The sequence below is a fragment of the Pholis gunnellus genome (genome assembly GCF_910591455.1).
Source record: "Pholis gunnellus genome assembly, chromosome: 8".
NCBI classification, from domain to species: Eukaryota; Metazoa; Chordata; class Actinopteri; order Perciformes; family Pholidae; genus Pholis; species Pholis gunnellus.
Window position 1 is genome coordinate 26,735,649 of NC_136534.1, and position 26,825 is coordinate 26,762,473.

Here is a 26,825-nt window from a genome sequence, read left to right on the forward strand (position 1 = left end):
CATATTTAACTTGATAAAGTTTACTCTCTGAAGTGGAACTATTTATTGTGGTGTGTGTTTCTACTAATAATAAAATAGAGGGCGGATATCATGATGAAGATCTGCAGTAACAGAATGATGAAGTCAGCTCCACATTTAAAACCTGAACACATCTGATTGGATTATAAATGGATGTTTATCTGAATCATTTATCCTTCATTCAGTCTGGAGTTCTGCAAGTTGTCAGAGGTCAGCTGCTCTTCTCTGGCCTCAGCTCTGAAGTCCAACTCGTCACCTCTGAGAGATCTGGACCTGAGTTACAACAACCTGAAGGATTCAGGAGTGAAGCTGCTGTGTGACCTTCTGGAGAGTCCAGACTGCAGACTGGAGACTCTGAGGTCAGTGAGGGGGTCCGAGTCAGTCCGTGCTGGTTCATAAGTGTTGTTAATAAAACACAGGGCGGTTTACTCACAGTGAGGGTTTCCCTCCTTTTTCTCCCTTCAAGACCAAAGAATCAGAGATTTTACCATCGAGTGCAGTTCCTCTGATGTTTCTTTTCTTTAATTTCTCCACAAACAATAAAATAAAAGCTGACAAAGCAAAGACAAGCAGGTTTGTAGAAGTCGTGGGATTTCACAGTAGAGTGAATAAAGGTAGTTGGTTTTGTTCTCCTGTGATGTTTTTCTGCATCTAGACTGCTATTTCCTCTAATGCACGCTCACAACATGAATGAGACGAGATCAAAAAGCAGATTAGTTGCTTCATATCAGGACTATGAAGCTGGCTAACTCAAAGAATGAACAACTATTTAAAACTTGATCATAACTTTTGGGATTGTGTTCCTCCCGACAGGTTGAATGACAGGTTGATCACTAAGAAACACAAACAATGTGAGTATTGAAAGAATGTCCCCATTCAAGCTATTCTACATTAAAATCTGATCTTAATGAGCCTCATCGTAACAAAAAGTATTTTTCAATTCTGTTCGAGCTGTTTGAAGAACTTTGTCTGCTGATGTTTCTCTTTCTCTTCTTCTCTCCATCAGGTGACGCCGACGGCAAACTGGATGAGAAAACAAATGTGCCCGACAAAGAGGTGAGGGAGCAGCAGCTGAAGAGCGTGAAGTTTATTTATTGAGGTTTCTCTGCTGAGTAAATGTAATTATTGTGTACCAGGGGAACAGAGGGCAGAGAACTGTGGCTTGTTACTTGATTTCTATTGAAATCACTAACTTTGTGCCTTCTTCATTCCAGGCTCCATTCTCATTCTCACCTGAACACACAGCTGAATCTTCATACAGGTAATCCTATGAAATACACTATTCCAGCTTCTTTCATGGTTCATCAAGTTGTGATTCTAAACGAAGGTCTGTTGTCTGTGGGGAGCAAGTCAAAGCAGGACCTGGACCGTATTTATAAAACTGTGGAGAATCCATATAAAAAACAAGAATCAGATTAATAAAACTGTGCATGCATTCATTCACGGTTCAGGTCCTGGTTCAGGTGGCTTTGAACACAAAAGACGACATTGAAACGATGACGAACTGACAGAAGAACAAAGAGTCTGGGCCGATATATGAATAGAGAGGTTGATGAGGGAATGAGATGCAGGTGAGGAGGTGGGCAGGGATGAGGGAAGTGGAACAACATCTCAAGAACAATTGTCTTGCGAGTATGTTCACGAAAGTAATACATGCTGCTGATGCTCATAATCAAGAAGAATCTTCCCGGTAACGTGTCTGACCAATGACAGAACAGCTTTCTCTCACATGGCATTAGTCTTGAACTTCGCTGTGTGAACACAAACCGAGGGGCAAATGCAACCACTGTACGAAGTTAGTCTCTGAATCGACGACAAAGCAAACAAACTATGGGTCTGAAAACGCCCTAAATCAGAGTGGAGGTGTCCTCTGGGTGTCGTCACGCTTTACACTACGATCAGTTTCCCTGTGCTGCACATGGACACCTGTGAGTGAAAACAGATCATGTGACTCACAGGCCAATAGATGCTTCTTATATTAATTCGTCCTCTCCGTGTCCTACAGGTTCAGGTGTCCTGGTCCAGGTGTGTTCCAGTGTTCTTTGACTGGACTGGTGTTTGTTATGGCTCAAGAGGCAGAGCTGCTGTACAGGACTGTCCAATGGGATGAGGGCCTCCTCCAACCAGCTGGCAAGAAGGCTGCAGGGCCGCTGTTCAACATCAAGAGTTCTGAGGATGCTGCAGTCCGTCAGCTCCACCTCCCACACTGTGAAACAAAGCACGGTAAAGACATGGCTGTCTTCAGTGTTCAGGAATAAATCACCAAAACTACAAAGAGTATTAATGCGTAAAACTAGCTGCATCTGGTGACATGCAAACAAATATATTTTAATGGTGGTAACACTAAATGCACAGATCCAGACAGATCACATGTGGGAAAATAATAATGAATTAAAAAATAATAGTTAAAGGATAGGGGCGGAGTGGGAGGCTCCAGAGTCAATTGGCGAACACACTTCATGCAAACTCAAAAACAAGCGGTGATGTAAGCAGGAAATCAGCTCAATCTTCCGTTAGCTGTTAGCGGTTAGCCAACCACACTGACTAAAACAATGACAGTGAGCCACAGAGCAGCTGCAGAGAGGTACTCAGCAGAGTGTGTACTGGTAGCTTCGTTAGCTGCCAAACTCATCGTCCATTCCGTTAGCCGTCAGGCCAAACACAACGCAAACTGTTCCTCCGCTGTGTCTCTTGCCTCATAGTAGTTATTTGGGGGGTCGGTGATGCACTCAGCTGGGGTATCACTAGGGACCGGGGGTTTGTATGAAACAGGCAAGAACAGTTGTTTTGAGGAAGTGTGAGTCACTGCAACCACAAGAGGTCCTTGAGAATGCAGCCATAACTGAAATATGATGCAGTCAGCTGTAGCAGAAGGTGAGATTAGCCGTGGACAGACACAGAGGTGCACACTCACTCAATCACAGGCACGCATGAGACCAATCGCATGATTCTCCTGGTGGAGAAAAAAATGATGAATTGAACTCAAGTGGTCAGAAATGAATTAGGTTGGGATGAACCTGTTTAATCAATAATAAATAAAGGTTTAACAGCTCTTTGCTCCCACAGCGTTGGTCTTTGACGGCCTGTTGTCCGTCGTCCACATCACTGATGATGGAATGACAATCCTGGAGCCGCTGGAGATCACGGATACTCATGTGGTGGTGAAGGTCCCGAACCTCTCCTTGTTTGGCCTCGCCTGGGATTTCCTCAGGAGGTTTCGGGACATCTCGCTGCCAATAAAGGGCCAAGTTCTGCTGTTCCTCCGACCCCCACAGGTCACAGTTCAAATTCTCAATGTGTTGCTGCTGGAGGACAACATCGATGTGGATGAGGTAAAGCTATCTGTCTTATGTGCTCACCAGCAACTTAAACTCTTGTTTTAAGCCACAGCTGTTTCCACAAAGACGATTCACACGTTGCTCCTCGTGCTGTGCTCAGAATCAAATGTATCTGAACTGTAAATCTTCAGATTGTTTTGTTTTTTGTAGTTTTTTTGATTCTCTCTCAGCATGTATTTCCATCTGCCACTAACATTCGTGATACTTCTACCAGATGGCATGAATAGTAAACACAACACAGAAACAATGGAAAAAGATTTGCTGAGATGATCACTCAACTGAGAGGCTTTATAGGCAGAGTGAACGTTAGTAAAATGAACTTGTGTCAGTTATTGATGATCTGTATGATGATGAAATACTAGTGACTTTCCAACAATTGAGGGATTCCTCCCTGTTTCCAGCAGCACACTTTTACAGATATTTGAATCCATCTGGTCACAGTTCAGTGGATCTGTAGAGAGGACTAAGAAAGGGACGGTTGCTGAACAAAATTCAAACTTTTAATCTTCCTTAAAGTTAAATAACGATGATGTTCTGGTTCAATAGAAATGGGAAACAGCACTCTGAATTCAAATGATGAAGATGAACATTTGATAACTCATCTCTTTTCTTTAGCCTTTTAATAGTCACCATGAAGACATGACCTGTTTGTTTGCAGTGCTGTAGCATTTGTTTGTTTTTTATCGAGAAACATTTATTCTACACTTTTATTCATTTACTTAGTTTATCCTCATAATCGTTTTAATTGACTGTAATTCTTATGTTTAGATGTTCTCTACACATAACATTACCCTAACTATCTGAGCTTAAACTAAACTAATAAAAATGTCCCGTTAACGAAGGTTGCCACAAAACAACAATCTGCGAATGCGAAGTACATCCAGACCATCTCCGAATGTCTGCTGGACGTTGGTAAAAGGTACCATGTCCACTGTGAACCTGAGGGATTCCATATACAGCCTAAGGTGAGTCAGGTCACTTCTACACTTCTAAGAGTCTGTGTCCACATTCAGTTTTATTCCTGAGCACCAGCATCTTTTTTCACTTTGTGTCTGTGGTAGTTCCCTTAGCTGTTAGCTGTTAGCTGTTGGCTGTTGGCTGTTGGCTGTTAGCTGTTAGCTGTTAGCTGTTAGCCAAACACACCGTCCATAACAGTGAGCTGTAGAGCAGCGATCGAGAGGTACTCAGCAGTCCTGGTAGTTCTGTTAGCTAAACACACCAACTGTTATTCCTCCACTGTGTCTCCAGCCTCAGAGTAGTGTGTAGTGGCCTGTGTCCACATAGCATCTTTTCCTGAGTGCCAGCGTCTATTTTCATTCGTTCCCAATGAAATCTTTTTTATTTTGACAATCTGCCTTTTTTGAGCGGCCGCTCCGGGTGCTTGAAGTTAAAAACCTCTGAACTGGTGATGCTGGTGACGTCACTGTAGAACATGAAAGAGAAGCTTGTTTTGTCTGTCTGTCTGTCCTGAACTTTAAACACAGATTATAGCTTGTGAGTGATTTTATCACCGTACACGTCGTCTCTGACGGATCGTCTTCCTCGTTTCTTAACGTTACGGCCGACAGATTGAGCATTCTCCAGCTCATCTATACAAAGTATAATGGTGCTCATGATGAAAAACAAAGTCAAACCAATAGATAGAAGCCCAAATAGATAATAAAAAGCAAAGGGGCGATGCTAGTGGATCATACAATGGTGGCTAGAGTGGTGAAATGTTGTCAAGATATTGTCATAGAAACAAAACAAACGTCTCGGAGTGTTTCTTTGATGAAACGCTGGGATGAAGGGATCCACAGAGACCGTCCAGAAAGAGACGCTATACTACGATTCACAATCAGGGAGGAAGCAGATACACATTGTGACTTCTGGTTCTTGTTTTCAGGGTAAACAATTTGACACGAGTTATGGACCGAATTTCCATCCGACATTTGAAGTTTTCCTGACCCCCAACACGGAGAGAGTGACTTTGTCGGTCCTAGACGAAGAGAGGAACGCAGTCTGGGAGAGTGACGTAATACTGGAAGGTAAAGACGATCAGACACCCAGTGATGGACGAGAGTAGAACAGAACATTCAGGGAGCTCCACATCTCATATCATTCTTTATTTAGGCTGCAGTCTTTATGATCCGTATATCTGGAACAAAATGCAGGACAGCTGCAGCTCTCTTCTGTCAAATGAAGGCTGAAGACTTTCCTGTTCATTAAACACTGTGCTGTAACTTTAATTAGTGTATTTTATCCCCGTTTTATGCTATTTTAGCTTGATTTTATTTTGGATCTTTATTGTATTTAAATGTCTTTTTATAATGTCTTTTTTGCATTTTGGGCTTTTGCTGTTTTATGTGAAGTGCTTTGAATTCTTGCTGAAATGAGCTCAATAAATGAACTTGCCTTCATGTACGGGTGCAACGGATCATAAAGCTCACGGTTCAGATCGGAGTCACGGATCTGATCAGCACAACAGAAGAAAGGAGCAAATATAACGTTTAGAGATCCCTGATCACATTTATCTGCTGCAGATTACCGATCATAGATGATCCATGTTGGCAGATTGTTGTTTGTTTTGTTATAGCAGCTGGTCTACAAGACTCCACCGTCCAAATACATCTATTCAACCGCTCTGAAGTCAGAGTAAACATCAACATGTTTCAATTTGATCCTTTCACACAATTCAAATGATTGATGATACATTTGAACACATCACGAACACGTCATCATTTTACCTGAACAGAGCCTGAACGCATCATAATGGAACGGAATGGAACCTCCGTACGTTAGCCGTTAGCGGTGCGGCTAACGTTACTAGCTCTCCTCATTTCAATTTCAACATGGATTTGTTGTTTACATGTAACATTACCAGAGATCAGAGAACAGAAAGCATAAATGATGATGTCCTGATTGTATATTTCTACAGATCAACAATGGTCCTTTACACCACTACTGACATGGAACACTACTGGGCACAATACATACATATAATATACTGTATATATATATATATATATATGTATCCATTCTATCCTTTTTCTTTAAGGAGAACACGGGAAGTTATTTTCATTGCAGAAATGTGAGAAATAGCTTGCTGTAGCAGTTCAAAACAGACTTTTCATTTCTTTTGAGTCGGCTGTGGACGTGACGGTTGAAATCCTGAAGAGGATGAACCTCAACAACGAGGCGGAGAAGTTACAGAACGCAGGCCCAGGTGGGGGATCAGAGTGGTGTTAGAAAGAACTCTGATGTACTTCAGGAAATAATAAATTTAAAATAATAAATTGTGTCTTTCATCAACAGCTGCACAAAACCCCCCTCCAACACCTTCCTCCTCCTCCTCCTCCTCTGGTTGGACTCCTGCTGCTGGACCCACATTTATTGCCCAGAGTGGAAGTGTTATCATGGCCCCCAACATCACAGGCAGCAGCACTGGATCCGTCAACACAAACGCAGGCACAGGTGGGGGATCACAGTCGTGTTAGAGAGTCGTTCACACCAAACACGCAGATTACATGCGAAATACTCAAATACTCATGCCTCATTCAAATTTTTCAGCCTTAAGGTGCGTTCACACCAAACACAAAGCTAATTTTCTCATTGTGTTACTCATCGTTTGTACCATATGGTTTACACACACACACACATTAATACACATAGTTTGGTCCGGTCTCTACTGATATGAGGGATCGTAGAGCTCTGAACACAGACGGATACAGGATCTGTTTCCTGATTCAACAACAGCAGGACGTCAGTGATGACAGGAGGAGCATCTCAACGCTGACGGGCTTTAAAGACACAGCGTCACTGTAACGTGACAAATCAGTCAACGTTTGGGTTTAAATAACTACAGAAGTGATGTCACTTCAGTACGGATGAAATGGAAATATCCACTTTGACCTGTCATTTTACTGACATAATAATACTTTCTGTATTATCACCATTTCAATATCTATCTGACCTGAACACGCATTAGTATCTGATGTAGTAATAAATATATTAATGTAAAATTAAAAACACGTTGACTAAGAAGACTGAAGCTGGTAATGTGAGCGGAGCGTCTGGTTTTTGGAGTTCACTTCAGTTGAAGAGTCTGTCTTTTGTTTTGGCAGAGATTCAATCACAGCAGCTCGGGTCAGTGCAGAAGAAGAAGAAGAAGAAGAAGAAACACTAGAGGGCATTAACACAGCTGAAAGGTAAACTGTTATGACAAGCAGAGACTGTGATCGTCACACGGCCTGAAAACAAACACTGAATGGATGTTTAAGAGTCTCTGACTCACTTCATGTTCCATGAGTTTAACATAGAAACATGGCGACTCTGTTTAGATTTTATTACATTCTCCTTCACTTCATCAGCAAACATTTCATTTATTTGTATTTCCCTGGTTTCCACTAGGGGGCGTCGCTGCTGTATGGTGGAGCTTCTTTGTCGCTTCTTTAACAGACTTTTAATCTTTGCTGCGTGTGATTATAACAAAAAATATGTTTTTATATTCCCGCCAAAATACCTCCGAGGTAGCAGCAGAAAGCCTAAAATATTATCATGCACATCAGAATGCATCAAATCAACACATTATTTCAACATTATATCGTGCTTTTGATGAAGCTGTGAAACTATAAATCGGTTCATTTAAACACTCTTCGTATTTGTCCAAACATTTTAGCTCACCGCTTAGCAGTTCAGGTTAGTTAAGCCAGATAAGCAGAAGATAAGCTGGGTATGTGGTACAGACCCCTGGTCTCCCTCTTTCTTATTCATTTCTCATGACTTGCTGCCTTCACAACTGACCTGAATTCAGCGTTTGACGCCTCCGGCTGCACAGCGAGAAAAAAACAAAACTGGAACATCACATTTGCATTTTAGTCATTTAAGGAGGAAAAAAATAAAAATGAGTCTCGATCCAACAAGAAGAGACTGATGACGAGTAATAATGAAGAGTTGTATCCTTTTTCAACACAAAATAATACGTAATTTCAATCACATTTTCAATCAACATTCTATTGTTCACTACTCGCGTACATAACTGTCCTTTTCTTTACCGTTTATAAGTGCAGCTTTTATCTCTATCTCTGTATAATTCTGCAAACATATTTGGCCAATAAAGCAGCTTCTGATGTAAAACAGATATAACACATAATACAAAGGCAAAACAGAAACAAAGGTTCCTGCAACGCCTCAGATCTGGATAGTGATTCGCTCCATCAGCTGACAGCCTGAAATAAAAGTGTAAATGATTCAGTATTCAATGCTAAGCAGAGAAGAAGAGGACGTGCTGCCTCGGAGCGTCCTGTCAGGACTGAAAGTGCTTATGAAGAGGTCGTGTTATATAATTATAATTATATATATATATATATATAATTATATAACAAACACAAGCAGCTCAGAGGATTGAAGCTCTGCTGGACCGACGGAGGATGTTCACTGACGAATCTTTTTTGTTTTCCTCATCAGACGACACCTGAAGCCGTCATCTCACCTCCGCCGGCACAAATGGCACGAGTGTTTGGGAGTGTTTTACCGGTCGTGTGGGGACATAAGGCTGATAGTTACATTGTGGGGACATAACGCTGATAGTTACATTGTGGGGACATAACGCTGATAGTTACATTGTGGGGACATAACGCTGATAGTTACATTGTGGGGACTCGCCTTTTTCAGTGGGACAAAATGGGGACAACTGCATGTTAAGTTGTTAAGTTTAAGTTAGGGAAGCTTTACCACATTCGTCAGCCTCCACCAGGTGGCGCCCTTCTGGACCTAATTCGGCAATGGAAGCAGCTGGAGAGCGTAATTTTGAATCCCGCTGCATTTTTTGGCAAGACCCGCTCTGCGTAGCTGGTTGAGGCAGAGACCTTTGAGTAGTTAAAGGTCAGGACATCGGACCTCAACGAATCAGGTTAGCGGTACCTCGTAAAGCATGGACGATTGCTTAGAAGACGGTTCAATCATTAAATAGCTTTAATGTGTGACTTCCTATCATTTATCAAAATGTAATCATACGTGATTGTAATGTTGACTGTAGGTGAAGGCTAATGAAATAAGTGAACTTTGAGTTAAACTCTTTTGGGGTCTTTGGGAAAACTTGGTTCCTTGTGAACTTAGTGCTTTTGACATTTTGTATGATCTTTTATTTCATTTTTATCATTCATTTTTGTAACCTTTTTTCTAAACTTTTTGTAAAAACCAAATAAAACTGGATTGTATTTTGTGCAATCCAACCAAAGTCCAGTGTTGCTCGTCTCTGGTGGGGCCCTCGTAGTCTCCTCAAGGTCAGACAGCTCTTCCCCTGGGAAAGGCTGACAGTAGTACATTTATTAGACATGTGATGACATCACTGCTACTTAATAATGTTTAGACATTAGTTGAGGTGTGTTAGGAAGCAATAGGGATTAGATTGGTATCTAAATTAGTAGAGGTGTTTGGGCGTTGCCCTTAACAACCGAGTGAGGTTCCCAACCACACAGGGTTCCCTTCAGAGTGGGTCCACCCTGGAGTACATCCAGTCCTCCCACACCTATTACACACACACACCTAAATCCGTTGATATCCGGTAGTCCGACGTTTTTAGCCTGAAATAAGTGAGCCGACGGTGGCTGGTGGTATTAAGTTATCCTGGCTCTCGCCTCCCTAAGCGGGCTGAACATTGTAAACATGAGTTTATGGTCTCAATCTCTAGTTTCAAGTCTTCTTCAATACAGCATGATGTTCATTTAGTAAATGATGGTCCATTTAGAGTCACACAGACCATAAAGCAGGGGATGCTTTAGGGGCGGGGCTACACAGTGATTGACAGGTCTCTACCAGAGACGTATACGGCGTCTCTACGTCACTCCTCAGTCCATAAACGGTAAATGGACTAAATACTTTTATTTCTCTTTTCTAGTCTTCTGACCGCTCAAAGCTCTTTAACGCTGCATGTCATCATTCACACATTCACACTGATGGGAGGGGCTACCATGCAAGGAGCCACCTGCCCATCAGGACTCCAACTAACATTCAGCGTCTGAGGTGATTTACATGATACCGACTGTAGTTCTTGTAGTTCTTCTGCTGAGAATGAATGGGTGGACTCTGGGAAATTAACTGGACTCCAGTTCAGAAAATCACGTTCAGTTACTTTGTGATATTGTTTCTGTGTATAGAAACAAATCCATGTGCAGAGGTTTATTATAAGAGCTGACGAACAAAGAAACACTGACGACAAGACAGGAAATACATTTTCCTTCTTTTGCTGAAGGGAATCACACATTTATTTATTTTTAATTTAAATACTTTTAGGTTTAAATTATCAGTCTGTGCTGGAAATTTTGAAAAACAAAATTCTTTTAGGAAACATGCCTCACTTTTTATTTTCATGATTTTTGTCTCTAAAATGTTTCTTCCTGCTGAGAGTTTTTCCCTCATCTAATAAAATTAATTAAATTCTCATATAACTGATTCATAAACATCTCACTGATGGATTTTATTGGACTTAATAGTCGAGAGCTGTAATATATCTGCATTGACTTGAGATGATGATCAGATGACTGAAACACAGCAGGTAAAACAGACCAGCTGCACCTGACCTGGTTTAACTGAAGAGGGTCTTTGTCTGACGGAGACTCCACGTCGTCCCTCCTACAATCCAGATTAAAGGTTACGAATGCAAACACGTGACTTGTCTTAATGTTGCTGTAGTGTAGTGAATATTTACTGTCTTGTAATTGTGTTTTTATACCACGGTGTTGATTTTCCTGCCCAGGGCACTACTGATGTAAATGAGCTCAGAGCTAAGAAGATGCTTTCCTGTCTAACAAATCAGTAAATGTATCAGGTTTCTAATCTTTCCTTCACATCCGCCTGATTCTGCAGCTGCATCTTCTTTGTCCGTCAGTGAAGCGTCTCCATCTAGTGACTGAAACAAGGACCGACTCTGACTCGTCCTGAAGCGACACTCTGATGATAAATTGAGTCCGAACTGAGAACAGCTTCTGTTCAGCCGGGACCCCGTCCTCTGCCGGGACCCCGTCCTCTGCCGGGACCCCGTCCTCAGCCGGGACCCCGTCCTCTGCTGTGACGCGGTTCATTGCTGAGACATTTCTCTGTTGAATTTCCGCTCTTGGACCTCGAAGATAACCAAGAAAATATTATTATGTGTTTTATAATCAACGAACAGACAATATCATGACGTTCAAAAGAAATGAAAAGTCTGTTTTGAACTGCTACAGCAAGATATTTCTCATATTTCTGCAATTTAAATAACTTCCTGTGTTCTCCAACCCTCTTGGGGGTCTTAGGGGTCAGAAATGACCCACCACTATGTTTAACAGCATAGGAAACGCCCTTAATGGTCTTTTTTCAACTTAAAATTCAATGACTTTTCCTAGAATGACCCCAACATGAAAAAAAGTTAAACATTGCCTTTGTTCATATTTCTATAAAAGCTGTACACCAACAGATAAGAAGAAATACAAAAGGAACATTAAAGAGGTGTTACTGGTTTAATGGACGCTGGTGTTGAGCAGATAATGTCTTTAAATGTATCTCTCTTTTTATTTTATTTTATTTTATTTTATATATTATTTTATAAGATTTTATAAGATTTGATTTTATAAGATTTTATAAGATTTTATAAGATTTTAAAAGATTTTATTTTATAAGATTTTAAAAGATTTTATTTTATTAGATTTTATAAGATTTTATTTTATTTTATTTTATAAGATTTGTAACTTGAAATAAGACGGCAGGGGGCGGTGATGCGCCATTAGTGTGTTGGATACATCATTTATCCAACTTGAAGAAGAAGAAGAAGAAGAAGAAGAGCTACGTCATCAGTCCTTCATCCAATCAGTGGAGTGGGCGCTGCAATAGTCCCCGCCCCCCAGATAAACCGCCATCATGAAGTTAAAATCCGGAAACTGACAGATGAACACAGCCCGCTGCTCCACTACGAGGTAAACTTTTCATAGCTTCTTAGCTAACGCGAGCTAAGTGACAGTTTGAACATGTTGGGACCTTTTTGGGGAGTTTGTTGCCGCGCAATGTAAACGGTTCATATCGTTATTACTCTTCTTAGCCGCGCGCGAACGTAACATTACGGTAGCTAACACTGCGCTCAACTCAGCAGACACTTGCATTGTAGTGCGCCTCTATGCTGAGATTCACGGTAAACGCATTCAAACTGCACAGATCGGGCGCGAGCGAAGGACTTTGGAAAGTTAGCGGAAAGATTAACTTGAGACAACATCCTGTTTTCGAAATAAGAGTTTCAAAATGAATTATATTCACATTAAATGTAAAACATGTTACCTGCATATCGTGAGTTAAAGGGAAAGTATTATTACACTAAATTATATAATATCCTATCGGCAACCCTCAAATCAAATAATAGATACGTCAGCCACAATTTAGTTGTATTTTCCCTTTAACTCACGAGCTGCAGGTAACATGTTTTATACTTATGGTGAATATAATTCATTTAATCTTATTTCCATATATGCAAAATGTTTACACACTTTGTTGGCATCTTAACTTGAAAACCGGATGTTGTCCCACTTCTGAAAGCCGGATGTTGTCATGTTAATCTTTCCGCTAACTTTGCAAAGTGTCCTTCGCTCGCTCCCGATCCGTACCGTTTGAACGTGTTTACCGTGAATGTCAGCGTAGAGGCGCACTAACATATAAGTGTCTGAGCTAACGGCTGGTGTTAGCGGGCAGCAGCTAGCTGTGTGGACGAGCAAACACTAAGCTTTGTTTTTGTTTGAGGACAAAATGGTTAATAAAGGTTAACTTGAAGCATCAGACATCATTAATGAATCTGTCGTTTTAAAGCACTAAAGCTCCTTCCTGGTTAAACTTCATAGAAATAACACATTACTGTTAGATGACCTTACGGATCAGCATGCATCTTATAAGTCAAACTATATTAACTAAAGAGCAATAATGTGAGTTTTGATAGACCTCATCAATCCTACAGGTTGAACCATACAGATGCTGCAGCTTTGTGACATTCAGTGTGTGGGGATGTTTTACTTATTCAGCCAAATGATTACAGACCCTTGAATGTAAGACTTTACTCACATAAATTAAGATTTATTTCCTCATGAACACCTGTGTGTGTGTGTGTGTGTGTGTGTGTGTGTGTGTGTGTGTGTGTGTGTGTGTGTGTGTGTGTGTGTGTGTGTGTGTGTGTGTGTGTGTGTGTGTGTGTGTGTGTGTGTGTGTGTGTTAAAGATTGTGCGTGTATAACGCATTCATTACCAGACCAGCGTGGAGGGATCGCGGTGACGTGTCCGTCTTTCTCCCGACAGGACGGATCGATACTCGGACACACTGAGGCAGCGATGGACGGCTCCGCGGCTTCAGAGGAAGAAGTGGACGAGCAGCAGGAGACGTCACAGGAGGACCAGTCGAGTCCCAACAAGAGCAGCTCCAAGACATCTGGTAGAGTCAAGGAGAGGGTTCACTTCCTCTGTTCCTCCTTCAGTCCTTCAGTCATTTAGTCACAGCTTCCTTTCCTGTGTATAAAGTGTGTGTGTGTTGTGTTTTTGTGTTTTAATGTCATGCACATAACGTGTGGACACTCATTGGTTCATCAGACAACAGAGAAACAGCTGCAGTGGACAAACATTTCATTCAGTTCAAGTTGTTTCACCGCTCGGACTCAAACACAACATTCTGTGTTTCATAGTTATCAGCCAAAATAAATCAGCATGAAAGGAGTTTATTTTATTAAAGAGTACGTCTCGTGTGTCTTAAACAGGACAGAAGAACAGAAGGTGCACCTCGTTCACTCCGTTGATCAAACGGCTTTCTAGACTTCTGATGATTCCAATAATCAAAGAAATTCAACTTGTGTTTTTTCTTGGACTTTTATTTTGAAGGGAACATGAAGTAGAATGTGACCGGAGACTAAACGAAGCTGATTTCTTTGTGTCTGTCTCGTTGCAGCAGCCGGTGACATCGTCGAGGGCAAGCGGGCAAAGAAGACGGTCGAGAGGCTCGACTTTCAGGCTCCGAAGCAGAAAGAGAAGCTCCGGATCGGAGACGGTGAATATCGAACCTTTTACTTTGAAGCATCTCGTAGTGTCGGCTCTTTAACGGTGATGTGGACGTGTGTGTGTGTTAAGTGTGTCTGCTTGTGTTCTCTTCAGGTAGTGGAGATAAACTGGGAGACATTCCACGCACCGGTCACCAGATCACCAAGATGAAGGTGGCCGACCTGAGACCGCTGCACGCCATCCTGTTCGACAGGCCGGGGAAGGTACGAACGTGTGGAGGGTGAACAGTGAGGGAGTCTGTGTTCTCCTTCCTTTAGTCACCAGCTCTGCCTTTGTGGTGAGTTTAATGTCTGACGTTGTTTTCTCAGATGGCCACGCTGAAGAAGAACCTGCGTCTGTTCAACGGCTTTGCTTTTGACTCCGGCAGCGAACATTACACCAAGAAACGAGAGAAACTCCTCAAGTACGTTTGTGTTCTTCAACGAGATACAGACGCACACACACACACACACACACACACACACATAATTACGAGTGTCCTGTTCTCTTTTGTTCACTGCAGGAACTCTAACAGCAAGCTGAAAGCGGTCTGTGGAGTTCTGGACCTGGAGAAGAAAGGAACTCACTCTGACCTGGTCGACAGGATCCTGGCTTTCCTCATCGCGCCGAGAAACAGCGGGAAGGTGAGCGCAGAGTTCAGACTTAAACTTGAGTTCATCTAACGGTCCTGAAGTATCACCAGCATCAGGCCAGATGATCTCCTTAGAGGTGGTTGAACTAGTTCTAACAGAAGCCTGAGACCCTGACGTTAACCTCTCCTCTCCTTCGGCAGCGTCTCCCCGTGAAGAAGAAGAGGAGATCAAAGAAGAAGCTGTCTGGTGACGACTCGCTGTCCAGCGCCAAGAAGAAGAAGAAGAGCAAACCCAAACCCAGCAGCTCCTCCTCGTCCAGCCCCAAGAAGTCCAAAGCGGGAAGCAAGTCCAAAGCCATCGTCATGGACTCCAGCAGCGACGAAGACGAGGAAGAAGAGAAGGCGGGGGGGGCTTCGGCCGAGGCCGAGGGATCGGATGCCGAGGACAAACCGTCGGAGAAAGAGGAGGACCGGTCTGACAAGGAGGAGTCTGTAGACGAGGAGGAGGAGGAGGAGGAGGAGGAGGAAGATGAGGAGGTGAGGTTGTCGAGGCTGAGCACGACATCTTTCTGATAAATCTCCAAATAAATCAACTGGAGCAGAAATGATGAAGAATCGATTAGTCAACAGAAAATATAAATTATTACTGAACACAAAACTCTGAATCGGCAAAAGTTCATCAGAGCCAGAAGCTGTTTAAACGGATGTTATCGCCCGACTTTCGACTTTCCGACTGTCCTTGAACGCATCGTGTTTGACGAACGCTTCCGTCAGGAAAAAAAAGGAAATCAAAGTTTTAAAACGGTGATATTTCATCAAAATAAGTTTATAAATATCTCCCCAAATAAACTGTTCAACACGAACCAGAGGGTTACTGACGAAGCGCAGACAGGCGGCTTTCATTTCAGGTTTTCTTTGTTTGTTTTTTTAACACTTTTTCTCTGTTCCAGTCTCCCAAATCAAAGTCTGCTTCCAAGAAAAGTGCGCCGGTGAAAAGAGCGAGGACACCAGCGAAGAAGACGGGTCCTCCTAAAAAGAGAGCGAAGAAGGACGTTTCAGACGAGTCGGAGTCCGACGCCGACAGCGAAGCTGACGAGAAGGTGAAGCTAACGGTTTTAAAAAGGTCACATGACACGTTTCCATTGACTTTATTACAGCCTGTGTTTCCTCTCCTTACTTTAAAGTGACTGTGAGGAACTTCTAACTGGTCCTGGACCAGTCTCAGTGTAGTCCTGATCCTCTATCTGAACACAGTCTCAGTGTAGTCCTGATCCTCTATATGAACCAGTCTCAGTGTAGTCCTGATCCTCTATATGAACCAGTCTCAGTGTAGTCCTGATCCTCTATCAGACCTCCATCAGTAAAGAGACCATCAGAGAGAAGATGGTCTGTTTCTATAGAGTTATTCTTGATGCTCGTCATCGGAGCCACCGGGTCGGATTCTGGTGAAACCAGATGACATCATGCGGGTTCACCAGAACCTCCTTCAGCTCAGAGTCCAGCAGAGACCGGTCCACTGTGGACAGACCCAGATCGGTTTTCTAAAGGGACTCTGGTGCTCAGAGACACTACCACTTTAGTCCACAGGGGGCGACAGAAGCACCACTAAATGAAAGCTCGCTGCAGTAACTCCAGAGCTTTGTTTGTCTCTCAGAAGTCTTGTGATGTTGTTGAGCTGATTGTGTTTTTATTCTCTTATTATTTTACAGCCCAAAAAGAAGAAACCGGCTCCGGCCAAACCTGCCGCCAAAACCAAGAAGGCCGACAGCAGCAGCAACAGCAAGACCAACACCAACACAGGTGAGGTCCTCAGGACGGTTAGCTCCATGAGGGCTGATCGAGCATCACGTGACCGAGTTCAGTGAGTCACCATCCGCCTGCCTTCAAGTGTGTGTGTGTGTGTGTGTGTGTGTGTGTGTGTGTGTGTGTGTGTGTGTGTGTGTGTGTGTGTGTGTGTGTGTGTGTGTGTGTGTGTGTGTGTGTGTGTGTGTGTGTGTGTGTGTCTCTTCCTGCAGCAGACGACAGTTCAGACGATGACGAGCCGCTCATCAAGATGATCAAGAAGTCTCCGAGTGACGAGCAGCTGAAGGAGACGGTGAAGAGTCTGCTGAAGGAGGCCGACCTGGAGGAGATGACCATGAAGAGGATCTGTCAGAGGGTGAGGAGGGGGTGAGGAGGGGGAGAGGAGAGGAGAGGAGAGGGTGAGGGGAGGTGAGGAGAGGGTGAGGAGGGGGAGATGTTACTCCATCATGTGCTGTTTTATAATCTTCATAATGAATCTGTTCTTGTGTTTTTAGGTGTTTGACACTTACCCAGACCACGACCTGAGCAGCAAGAAGGACTACATCAAACAGACCGTCAAAGCTGTGAGCACGCACACACACACACACACACACACACACACACACACACACTAATGAAGTATAATAATATTCTTACAGCTCGTGTTAGAAGTTAATCATAATTCATCTCTAATATCTATTTAATATTCATGTGAAAACATCTTCAAACTACTGGATTTATTCTAGTTCATCACCAAAACTACATTTTACAGACTACATGTGAACTTTATTTACACTGTGGTGGTTAACAGTAAAACTTTATTTACACTGTGGTGGTTAACAGTAAAACTTTATTCATACTGTGGTGGTTAACAGTAAAACTTTATTCACACTGTGGTGGTTAACAGTAAAACTTTATTTACACTGTGGTGGTTAACAGTAAAACTTTATTTACACTGTGATGGTTAACAGTAAAACTTTATTTACACTGGTGGTTAACGATAACGTCATTAATCAATTACAACTATTTGGATCGTTGGTCTGATGAAACGAGACCTTTTCTGAAGCTTTAGGAAACTGTTTAGTTACTTGATTAGAAAACAAATCTAATGCATAGATAAAGAAAACTATTTAGTTGAGAAATTGTGCACCAGGTTCCTGCTGTTCTCCAGCAGAGGGCGCTAAAGGAGAAGAAACAAAGTCAACCTTCAGATAGAAGTGAAGAGAACAGAAAGTAAAGAGCTGAGTGACGACATCTAACCCAAAAGAATAAATAAAGACTGTTATTGATCCGTACTGATTAATGACAGTCTACCGTTAACCATCAGAGAGTAAATAAAGTTTAGACGTTAACCATCAGAGTAAATAAAGTTTAGACGTTAACCATCAGAGTGTAAATAAAGTTTAAACGTTAACCATCAGAGTGTAAATAAAGTTTAGACGTTAACCATCAGAGTGTAAATAAAGTTTAAACGTTAACCATCAGAGTGTAAATAAAGTTTAAACGTTAACCATCAGAGTGTAAATAAAGTTTAGACGTTAACCATCAGAGAGTAAATAAAGTTTAGACGTTAACCATCAGAGTGTAAATAAAGTTTAGACGTTAACCATCAGAGAGTAAATAAAGTTTAGACGTTAACCATCAGAGTGTAAATAAAGTTTAAACGTTAACCATCAGAGTGTAAATAAAGTTTAGACGTTAACCATCAGAGTGTAAATAAAGTTTAAACGTTAACCATCAGAGTGTAAATAAAGTTTAAACGTTAACCATCAGAGTGTAAATAAAGTTTAGACGTTAACCATCAGAGTGTAAATAAAGTTTAAACGTTAACCATCAGAGTGTAAATAAAGTTTAAACGTTAACCATCAGAGTGTAAATAAAGTTTAGACGTTAACCATCAGAGTGTAAATAAAGTTTAGACGTTAACCATCAGAGAGTAAATAAAGTTTAAACGTTAACCATCAGAGTGTAAATAAAGTTTAGACGTTAACCATCAGAGTGTAAATAAAGTTTAGACGTTAACCATCAGAGTGTAAATAAAGTTTAGACGTTAACCATCAGAGTGTAAATAAAGTTTAAACGTTAACCATCAGAGTGTAAATAAAGTTTAGACGTTAACCATCAGAGAGTAAATAAAGTTTAACGTTAACCATCAGAGTGTAAATAAAGTTTAGACGTTAACCATCAGAGTGTAAATAAAGTTTAGACGTTAACCATCAGAGTGTAAATAAAGTTTAAACGTTAACCATCAGAGTGTAAATAAAGTTTAACGTTAACCATCAGAGAGTAAATAAAGTTTAGACGTTAACCATCAGAGTGTAAATAAAGTTTAGACGTTAACCATCAGAGTGTAAATAAAGTTTAACGTTAACCATCAGAGAGTAAATAAAGTTTAAACGTTAACCATCAGAGTGTAAATAAAGTTTAACGTTAACCATCAGAGAGTAAATAAAGTTTAAACGTTAACCATCAGAGTGTAAATAAAGTTTAACGTTAACCATCAGAGTGTAAATAAAGTTTAGACGTTAACCATCAGAGTGTAAATAAAGTTTAGACGTTAACCATCAGAGTGTAAATAAAGTTTTACCGTTAACCATCAGAGTGTAAATAAAGTTTAAACGTTAACCATCAGAGAGTAAATAAAGTTTAAACGTTAACCATCAGAGTGTAAATAAAGTTTAAACGTTAACCATCAGAGTGTAAATAAAGTTTTACTGACTCAGTAGAACTTGTGTTTCTAGTCTCTGATCTCTGATCATGTTTCATTGTAAACAACCAATCAGAGGAGAGCTAGTAACGTTAGCAGCACCGCTAACGGCTAACCAACGAGGTTCACTTCAGTGACATCGTGATGCCTTCAGGCTCTGCTCAGTGAACATGAGTACTGGCTGAAGGTACATTATAACGTTATCATGATGTGTTCACATGTAATCTGTAAAATGTAGTTTTGGTGATGAACTAGAATAAATCCAGTAGTTTGAAGATGTTTTCACATGAATATTAAATAGATATTAGAGATGAATTATGATTAACTTCATAACACGAGCTCTAAACACATTATTATATTACATTATTTAATTCAGTAATAATAAGGATAATATATTATTTACTAATCATTTGAATTGTGTGTTTTCATGAAGAAAACAAACACTATAAATAAATTACTAAAACAAAGTAAAAGTATAATTTTCAGTATTTTTGACGTTTTACTGACTTCAGAGTTTAAATGATTAGTTGGATAAAAAACAACTCTTAAATATTGTTTGACAACTTTCTGACATTTCATAAAATAAACACATTGATTAATGAACAGGGCTGTAGTTGTTGTTGTTGTTGTTGTTATTGTAATACATATTATTGTTTCCTCACAGCTGATCACATGAAGATCTGAAGAAGTTCAACGTCCCAGAAAACGAAACCTTCTTTTTATTCGTTTCAGTTTCCTCCATTGTTCTGTTATTGTGTATCTTGTTCTGTTATTGTGTATCTTGTTCTGTTATTGTGTATCTTGTTCTGTTATTGTGTATCTTGTTCTGTTATTGTGTATCTTGTTCTGTTATTGTGTATCCTGTTCTGTTATTGTGTATCTTGTTCTGTTATTGTGTATCTTGTTCTGTTATTGTGTATCTTGTTCTGTTATTGTGTATCTTGTTGTGTTATTTTGTATCTCGTGTATAGATTTCAGATTATAGTTCGTCGTCAACAAGTTTCACGTTTTCTGTCCGATTTATGAAAAAGACATTTTCCAGAAGCTCGGATTAGTTTTTCTTTGTGAAGAAAGTCTTTTAGATTTGTACATAATGTTTCTAATTAGCTGAAACTATTTTTGATTAACTCATTATGTTTCTCTTTCAAACATTAATTTACAATTTAAAACGTGTTGAATAATTTACCTGATGAATAAAAGAACCTTTTTTTAACTAAATGGTCTCGACGTGGTTTCACTTTTCTCTTCCTGTGAAAACATCGACGATTAAAAATGAATTTAATGAAACTACGACGGTCGACATCTTTGCTCCTCGTGTAAACAATCAAATAAAATGCTCACAAATCTTTAGTCACAACAAATCAGAGAAAATAAATCTCTGATTTCATTTAAAAACGGTTTTGTGATCACTTGATTTGTTGCCTTTTTGTGATTTCTTTTTTTCTTCAGTTGACACATAGTAGAAAAATACTATTTATTAAATATGAATTCATATTTATGGAAAATGTGAATTTTAAATAGATTCGAGACACTTAAACATCTTAAATTCTTCTTTTTAAACTTGTTTTATTTCTGTGAAGAAAAGTGAAACACTTTAAAACGTTGAACTGTCAAACATCCAGAAGTTCTTCTTCACTCTCAAGATGAACAAACATCTACATGTTTTGTTGTTGTTGTTGTTGTTGTTTTAACCCACAAACAGCCGGCAGGATGGAGAAGCACGTTTTCTTTTAACAATCTCCAAAACTGCACCATTTATCACAACACTAGCTGTAAAAACTGTTCTAATCATCAGACTTTCATCTTTCAGATGGTCCTTGAACGCATCATGTGTAACACTTAGGAAAAATCAACCGAAACGAAACTTAAATGTTACTTCTGCAAAAGTTTCGGCATCAAAATTGACTTAAAAGTACTCATTATGCAAAATAATGTATATTATATTTGTGTATTGTAATAAATTATGCATTAATGTGTTCATCATTTTAATGACTTTATATAATGCTGGTACATTAATCTGTAATAATTCACCATTTATTAGTTTATATTTAGTTTTATCAAATAAATGTACTGGAGTAGAAAATAGAAATACTCAAAAGTATTTTCTTGATTCTGTCGCCCCCTGTGGACTAAAGTGGTAGTGTCTCTGAGCACCAGAGTCTCTTTAGTAAACCTCTCATTCTACTGCAGCAGGTCTGACAGTCTGCCCCTCTCAGTCCTGGTTCTGGTTCTCCCGTGCCTCCCTTCCCTCCAGCGGGTCCAGCAACACGTCCTGGGTCTCCAGCAGAGAGGAGAAGCTCTGCTCCTGGAGGAGGAGGAGGAGGAGGAGACAACTGAGATGCTGTTGCTGCTGCCGGGAGCTGAGCTCTCCTCCTCCCTCCGGTGCTTCTGGATCTGAGTCTGTCCACGGTGGACCGGTCTCTGTCGGAGGATCTGGGTCTGTCCACGGTGGACCAGGTCTCTGCCGGAGGATCTGGGTCTGTCCACGGTGGACCGGTCTCTGCTGGAGGATCTGGGTCTGTCCACGGTGGACCAGGTCTCTGCCGGAGGATCTGGGTCTGTCCACGGTGGACCGGTCTCTGCTGGAGGATCTGGGTCTGTCCACGGTGGACCAGGTCTATGCTGGAGTCTGAGCTGAAGGAGGTTCTGGTGAACCTGCATGAGTTCATCTGGTTTCACCAGAATCCGAGCCGGTCCAAACAAAGGTCTCCGATCAGAACGTTGAGGTCGGTACAGACGAACAGTCTGAACACAAACTGCTGGATTTGAATCATTTACTTCAAAACCCCAAAAACTTTGCGTATTTACAACTTTTTATTTCCAAAAGAGCTTCAAACGTTTACAAGAGCGAACCGTCATTTAGTGAGTTCAGCGACTAAAACGCTGAAATTTAAATAAGAAACGTCTTCATGCTGCTTCTTAACGGGGGGGGGGGGGGGGGGGGTCTCTACCTTCTGATTTATTTATTTGTACATTGTTTTGGCTCCAGGTGTCCACACTGGTAACCCTGTTGTTTAACGTCACAACGCTATGCATTGTGGGTAACAGGACTGCAGAATTGTGGACTTAAAGAAAGTCTGTTTCAGACGTCACTAATATCTAATATTCACCGATTAAAACTCTTTTAAGTCTTAAAAATCTACACGTGAGTAAATATTTAAATCAAAGCGTTTACAGGATTCAACCTTTGTTTCTTTATAACACATTTAATACTCGTTTTCTTCACAGGGTTTGTTTGAAGGTGATGAAGTTTATAGTTGTGGTCCGTTAAAGAGCCTCTGAATGAGTCCTGATCCCGGACCGTCAGCACGTAAAGAAGCTTCAGCTGAACATCTTACAAACAGAAAACATGTTGAATCTGGAACAGACGATATAAAGTCAATATTCTAGTTTCTTCATTCATTCAGTGTGAGTCCTGATCCTGCAGGATCCAGACCAGCTTGTTGTCATTTCCTCCCGTCATGGTTCCACTTCCGTGTTTTGTCGTTTACTCGCACACTTTAGCGGATCTTTTCTTCCCATAGATGTGCATGGTGAATGTCTTCTCCTCGTCCCCTCGTCCCCTCTGTCCTCCTCCTCGTCTGTCTTCTCATTGGCTGTCGCTCTCTCCCAGCAGCCAATAGGTGGTCATCTTCCCTTTGCCCTTGACCTCGATGTCTCCTCTCGGCTCCAGCTGGAAGCAGTTGAACTCCAGCAGGACGTCGCGAGTCGCCGCCGACACGTGAATCTTCAGCGCTGCACGGACGAAATAAAAGACGTGAAACAGTGAAATCATCATCAGTGTTCTGCAGAAGAGTGAATCTGATTCATGGTTCACTGTTTATTGAGTCCTTTGTCTCGTGTACGAACCTTCTCCGCTGGACTCCATACGAGACGACGTGTTGACGGTGTCGCCGAACAAACAGTAACGAGGCATCTTCAGCCCGACCACGCCGGCACACACCGGACCTGTAACACAAAGGATACACGTGTATACACTGTGTGTGTGTACTGTGTGTGTGTATACACTGTGTGTGTGTGTACTGTGTGTGTGTACACTGTGTGTGTGTACTCTGTGTGTGTGTACTGTGTGTATATACTGTGTGTGTGTACTGTGTGTGTGTACACTGTGTGTGTGTATACTGTGTGTGTGTACACTGTGTGTGTGTACTCTGTGTGTGTGTACTGTGTGTATATACTGTGTGTGTGTACTGTGTGTGTGTACACTGTGTGTGTGTATACTGTGTGTGTGTACTGTGTGTGTGTACACTGTGTGTGTGTATACTGTGTGTGTGTACTCTGTGTGTGTACACTGTGTGTGTACTCTGTGTGTGTGTACTGTGTGTGTGTACACTGTGTGTGTGTACTCTGTGTGTGTACACTGTGTGTGTGTACTCTGTGTGTGTGTGTACACTGTGTGTGTGTACTCTGTGTGTGTACACTGTGTGTGTACACTGTGTGTGTGTACTGTGTGTGTGTACACTGTGTGTGTGTACACTGTGTGTGTGTACTGTGTGTGTGTACACTGTGTGTGTATACTGTGTGTGTGTACTGTGTGTGTGTACACTGTGTGTGTGTACTGTGTGTGTGTATACTGTGTGTGTATACTGTGTGTGTGTATACTGTGTGTGTGTACTGTGTGTGTGTACACTGTGTGTGTGTACTCTGTGTGTGTACACTGTGTGTGTGTACTCTGTGTGTGTGTGTACACTGTGTGTGTGTACTCTGTGTGTGTACACTGTGTGTGTACACTGTGTGTGTGTACTGTGTGTGTACACTGTGTGTGTGTACACTGTGTGTGTGTATACTGTGTGTGTGTACTGTGTGTGTGTACACTGTGTGTGTGTACTGTGTGTGTGTATACTGTGTGTGTATACTGTGTGTGTGTATACTGTGTGTGTGTACTGTGTGTGTGTACTGTGTGTGTGTACACTGTGTGTGTATACTGTGTGTGTGTATACTGTGTGTGTGTACTGTGTGTGTGTACTGTGTGTGTGTACTGTGTGTGTGTATACTGTGTGTGTATACTGTGTGTGTGTATACTGTGTGTGTGTACTGTGTGTGTGTACTGTGTGTGTGTACACTGTGTGTGTGTATACTGTGTGTGTGTGTACTGTGTGTATATACTGTGTGTGTGTACTGTGTGTGTGTACACTGTGTGTGTGTATACTGTGTGTGTGTACACTGTGTGTGTGTACTCTGTGTGTGTGTACTGTGTGTATATACTGTGTGTGTGTACTGTGTGTGTGTACACTGTGTGTGTGTATACTGTGTGTGTGTACTGTGTGTGTGTACACTGTGTGTGTGTATACTGTGTGTGTGTACTCTGTGTGTGTACACTGTGTGTGTACTCTGTGTGTGTGTACTGTGTGTGTGTACACTGTGTGTGTGTACTCTGTGTGTGTACACTGTGTGTGTGTACTCTGTGTGTGTGTGTACACTGTGTGTGTGTACTCTGTGTGTGTACACTGTGTGTGTACACTGTGTGTGTGTACTGTGTGTGTGTACACTGTGTGTGTGTACACTGTGTGTGTGTACTGTGTGTGTGTACACTGTGTGTGTATACTGTGTGTGTGTACTGTGTGTGTGTACACTGTGTGTGTGTACTGTGTGTGTGTATACTGTGTGTGTATACTGTGTGTGTGTATACTGTGTGTGTGTACTGTGTGTGTGTACACTGTGTGTGTGTACTCTGTGTGTGTACACTGTGTGTGTGTACTCTGTGTGTGTGTGTACACTGTGTGTGTGTACTCTGTGTGTGTACACTGTGTGTGTACACTGTGTGTGTGTACTGTGTGTGTGTACACTGTGTGTGTGTACACTGTGTGTGTGTACTGTGTGTGTGTACACTGTGTGTGTGTATACTGTGTGTGTGTACTGTGTGTGTGTACACTGTGTGTGTGTACTGTGTGTGTGTATACTGTGTGTGTATACTGTGTGTGTGTATACTGTGTGTGTGTACTGTGTGTGTGTACTGTGTGTGTGTACACTGTGTGTGTGTATACTGTGTGTGTGTATACTGTGTGTGTGTACTGTGTGTGTGTACTGTATGTGTGTACTGTGTGTGTGTATACTGTGTGTGTATACTGTGTGTGTGTATACTGTGTGTGTGTACTGTGTGTGTGTACTGTGTGTGTGTACACTGTGTGTGTGTATACTGTGTGTGTGTATACTGTGTGTGTGTATACTGTGTGTGTGTATACTGTGTGTGTGTACTGTGTGTGTGTATACTGTGTGTGTGTATACTGTGTGTGTGTATACTGTGTGTATATACTGTGTGTGTCCACTGATCCGCTCCTGTTCACTCTCAAAGTCAAATGTATGTGTGTACTCGTACACGCTGTGTGTACTTGTACACGGTTAATGTACTCGTACACGGTGGTGTTTACTTGTACGCGCTGGTGTGTACTTGTACACATGGTGTGTACTCTCACCGCTGTGGATGCCGATCCTCAGCTTCAGCTGCTGCTCTGATCGGTGGCAGATCTTGAAGGAGCGGACGGCGTCCAGCAGGGCGAGCGCCATGCGGGCGATCTCTCTGCCGTGCTGCATCCCGTTCCTCACCGGCAGCCCCGACACCACCATGTAGGCGTCGCCGATGGTCTCCACCTGCGGGGGGGGGGGGGATGTATATTTATACATTTATAAACAGGTTGATGTTCACGTTGTGAGTTTCTTCAGCCGTTCAAGCTCACAATTTAGTTTTAATTCCATTTAGATTGTAATGTTCTTTTAACACATACTGGTTCCTTTTGTCTGATAATTCTATATTCTATATACTATATACTATATATAGTATATAGTATATATTATATAGTATATATTATATATTATATATAAACAAGTATTTAATCTGCAGATTCGTCACCTTATAAACATCAAAGTTGTCGATGATGGCGTCGAAACAGGTGTAGAGATCGTTGAGCAGAGTCACCACCTGCAGAGTCACAACAGCTGTTAGTCATCCATCCAGATGTTCAGATGGAGCAGGTGTGTGTGTGTGTGTGTGTGTGTGTGTGTGTGTGTGTGTGTGTGTGACTCACCTGCATCGGTGTGCTCTCTGCAGAGATGGCGGTGAAACCGACGATGTCGCTGAAGTAGATGGTGACGGAGTCAAAGGCCTCGGCCTGAACCGTCTCACCTCGCTTCAGCTGCTCCGCTACTGAGCTGTTTTAATGACATGATATACGTCAACTTTCTAGACTTTATGACATATTACACTCTGAAATACTATACTATGACCTTTTTCAATACTTAATGAGATACTGTGGTATATTTGTACCTTTTTATCATCTGTCACTATATTGAACATTTCTTCTGACGCACTATACTGTTATTTTAGAAATATTTTAGGACATACTATACTATGACATTTTAAACACATACTATACTATACT

General features: G+C 41.5%; 3 protein-coding genes across 10 annotated transcripts in view; 2 read left to right on the forward strand and 1 right to left on the reverse strand.

Moving 5' to 3' along the window:
• LOC306699625 (NLR family CARD domain-containing protein 3-like) overlaps positions 1 to 9,567 on the forward strand; it is a 32,084-nt gene extending 22,517 nt beyond the window's left edge. For 3 of the 5 annotated variants that reach the window (XM_079164308.1, XM_079164307.1, XM_079164309.1), the window contains 11 exons: positions 204 to 377; positions 832 to 869; positions 1,025 to 1,074; positions 1,233 to 1,279; positions 2,024 to 2,241; positions 3,085 to 3,350; positions 4,199 to 4,321; positions 5,242 to 5,383; positions 6,651 to 6,809; positions 7,460 to 7,543; positions 8,802 to 9,567. In XM_079164308.1, the coding sequence (XP_079020434.1) occupies positions 204 to 377; positions 832 to 869; positions 1,025 to 1,074; positions 1,233 to 1,279; positions 2,024 to 2,241; positions 3,085 to 3,350; positions 4,199 to 4,321; positions 5,242 to 5,383; positions 6,651 to 6,809; positions 7,460 to 7,521 (1,279 nt within the window). In that variant the 3' untranslated portion in view covers positions 7,522 to 7,543; positions 8,802 to 9,567. Of the gene's footprint in view, positions 1 to 203; positions 378 to 831; positions 870 to 1,024; positions 1,075 to 1,232; positions 1,280 to 2,023; positions 2,242 to 3,084; positions 3,351 to 4,198; positions 4,322 to 5,241; positions 5,384 to 6,479; positions 6,562 to 6,650; positions 6,810 to 7,459; positions 7,544 to 8,801 lie in introns of those variants that run through there. The other 2 variants (XR_013767176.1, XM_079164310.1) reach the window with 2 other exon arrangements.
• Positions 9,568 to 12,226: 2,659 nt separating this feature from the next.
• On the forward strand, positions 12,227 to 20,661 carry dek (DEK proto-oncogene). 4 transcript variants are annotated; one of them, XM_079165154.1, is made up of 12 exons: positions 12,227 to 12,283; positions 13,563 to 13,772; positions 14,280 to 14,378; positions 14,483 to 14,592; positions 14,698 to 14,792; positions 14,892 to 15,012; positions 15,162 to 15,497; positions 15,911 to 16,060; positions 16,670 to 16,760; positions 16,976 to 17,118; positions 17,258 to 17,326; positions 20,114 to 20,661. In XM_079165154.1, exons 2-12 carry the CDS (start codon positions 13,673 to 13,675, stop codon positions 20,123 to 20,125), a joined length of 1,326 nt encoding a protein of 441 aa, XP_079021280.1. In that variant the 5' UTR covers positions 12,227 to 12,283; positions 13,563 to 13,672; the 3' UTR covers positions 20,126 to 20,661. The 4 variants fall into 4 exon arrangements, with proteins under 4 accessions (XP_079021280.1, XP_079021283.1, XP_079021281.1 ...); XM_079165157.1 differs by having other exon boundaries at positions 16,979 to 17,118; XM_079165155.1 differs by having other exon boundaries at positions 12,242 to 12,283; positions 13,640 to 13,772.
• Positions 20,662 to 22,391: 1,730 nt separating this feature from the next.
• Positions 22,392 to 26,825, reverse strand: part of LOC306700395 (atrial natriuretic peptide receptor 1-like) — a gene marked incomplete at its 5' end in the record, with an annotated part of 46,244 nt that continues 41,810 nt past the window's right edge. Inside the window, 5 exons of the mRNA XM_079165404.1 lie at positions 22,392 to 23,184; positions 23,299 to 23,397; positions 25,863 to 26,037; positions 26,297 to 26,365; positions 26,472 to 26,595. Coding sequence (XP_079021530.1) covers positions 23,039 to 23,184; positions 23,299 to 23,397; positions 25,863 to 26,037; positions 26,297 to 26,365; positions 26,472 to 26,595 — 613 coding nt within the window. The 3' untranslated portion in view covers positions 22,392 to 23,038. The remainder of the gene's footprint in view (positions 23,185 to 23,298; positions 23,398 to 25,862; positions 26,038 to 26,296; positions 26,366 to 26,471; positions 26,596 to 26,825) is intronic.

Excerpts from the sequence above, each read along its gene's own strand:
- dek (XM_079165154.1), top strand. The coding sequence starts at position 13,673 with ATGGACGGCTCCGCGGCTTCAGAGGAAGAAGTGGACGAGCAGCAGGAG. Across the intron at positions 13,773-14,279 it reads GAGCAGCTCCAAGACATCTG|CAGCCGGTGACATCGTCGAG; the intron begins GTAGAGTCAAGG and ends GTCTCGTTGCAG. Across the intron at positions 16,761-16,975 it reads CAAGACCAACACCAACACAG|CAGACGACAGTTCAGACGAT; the intron begins GTGAGGTCCTCA and ends CTCTTCCTGCAG.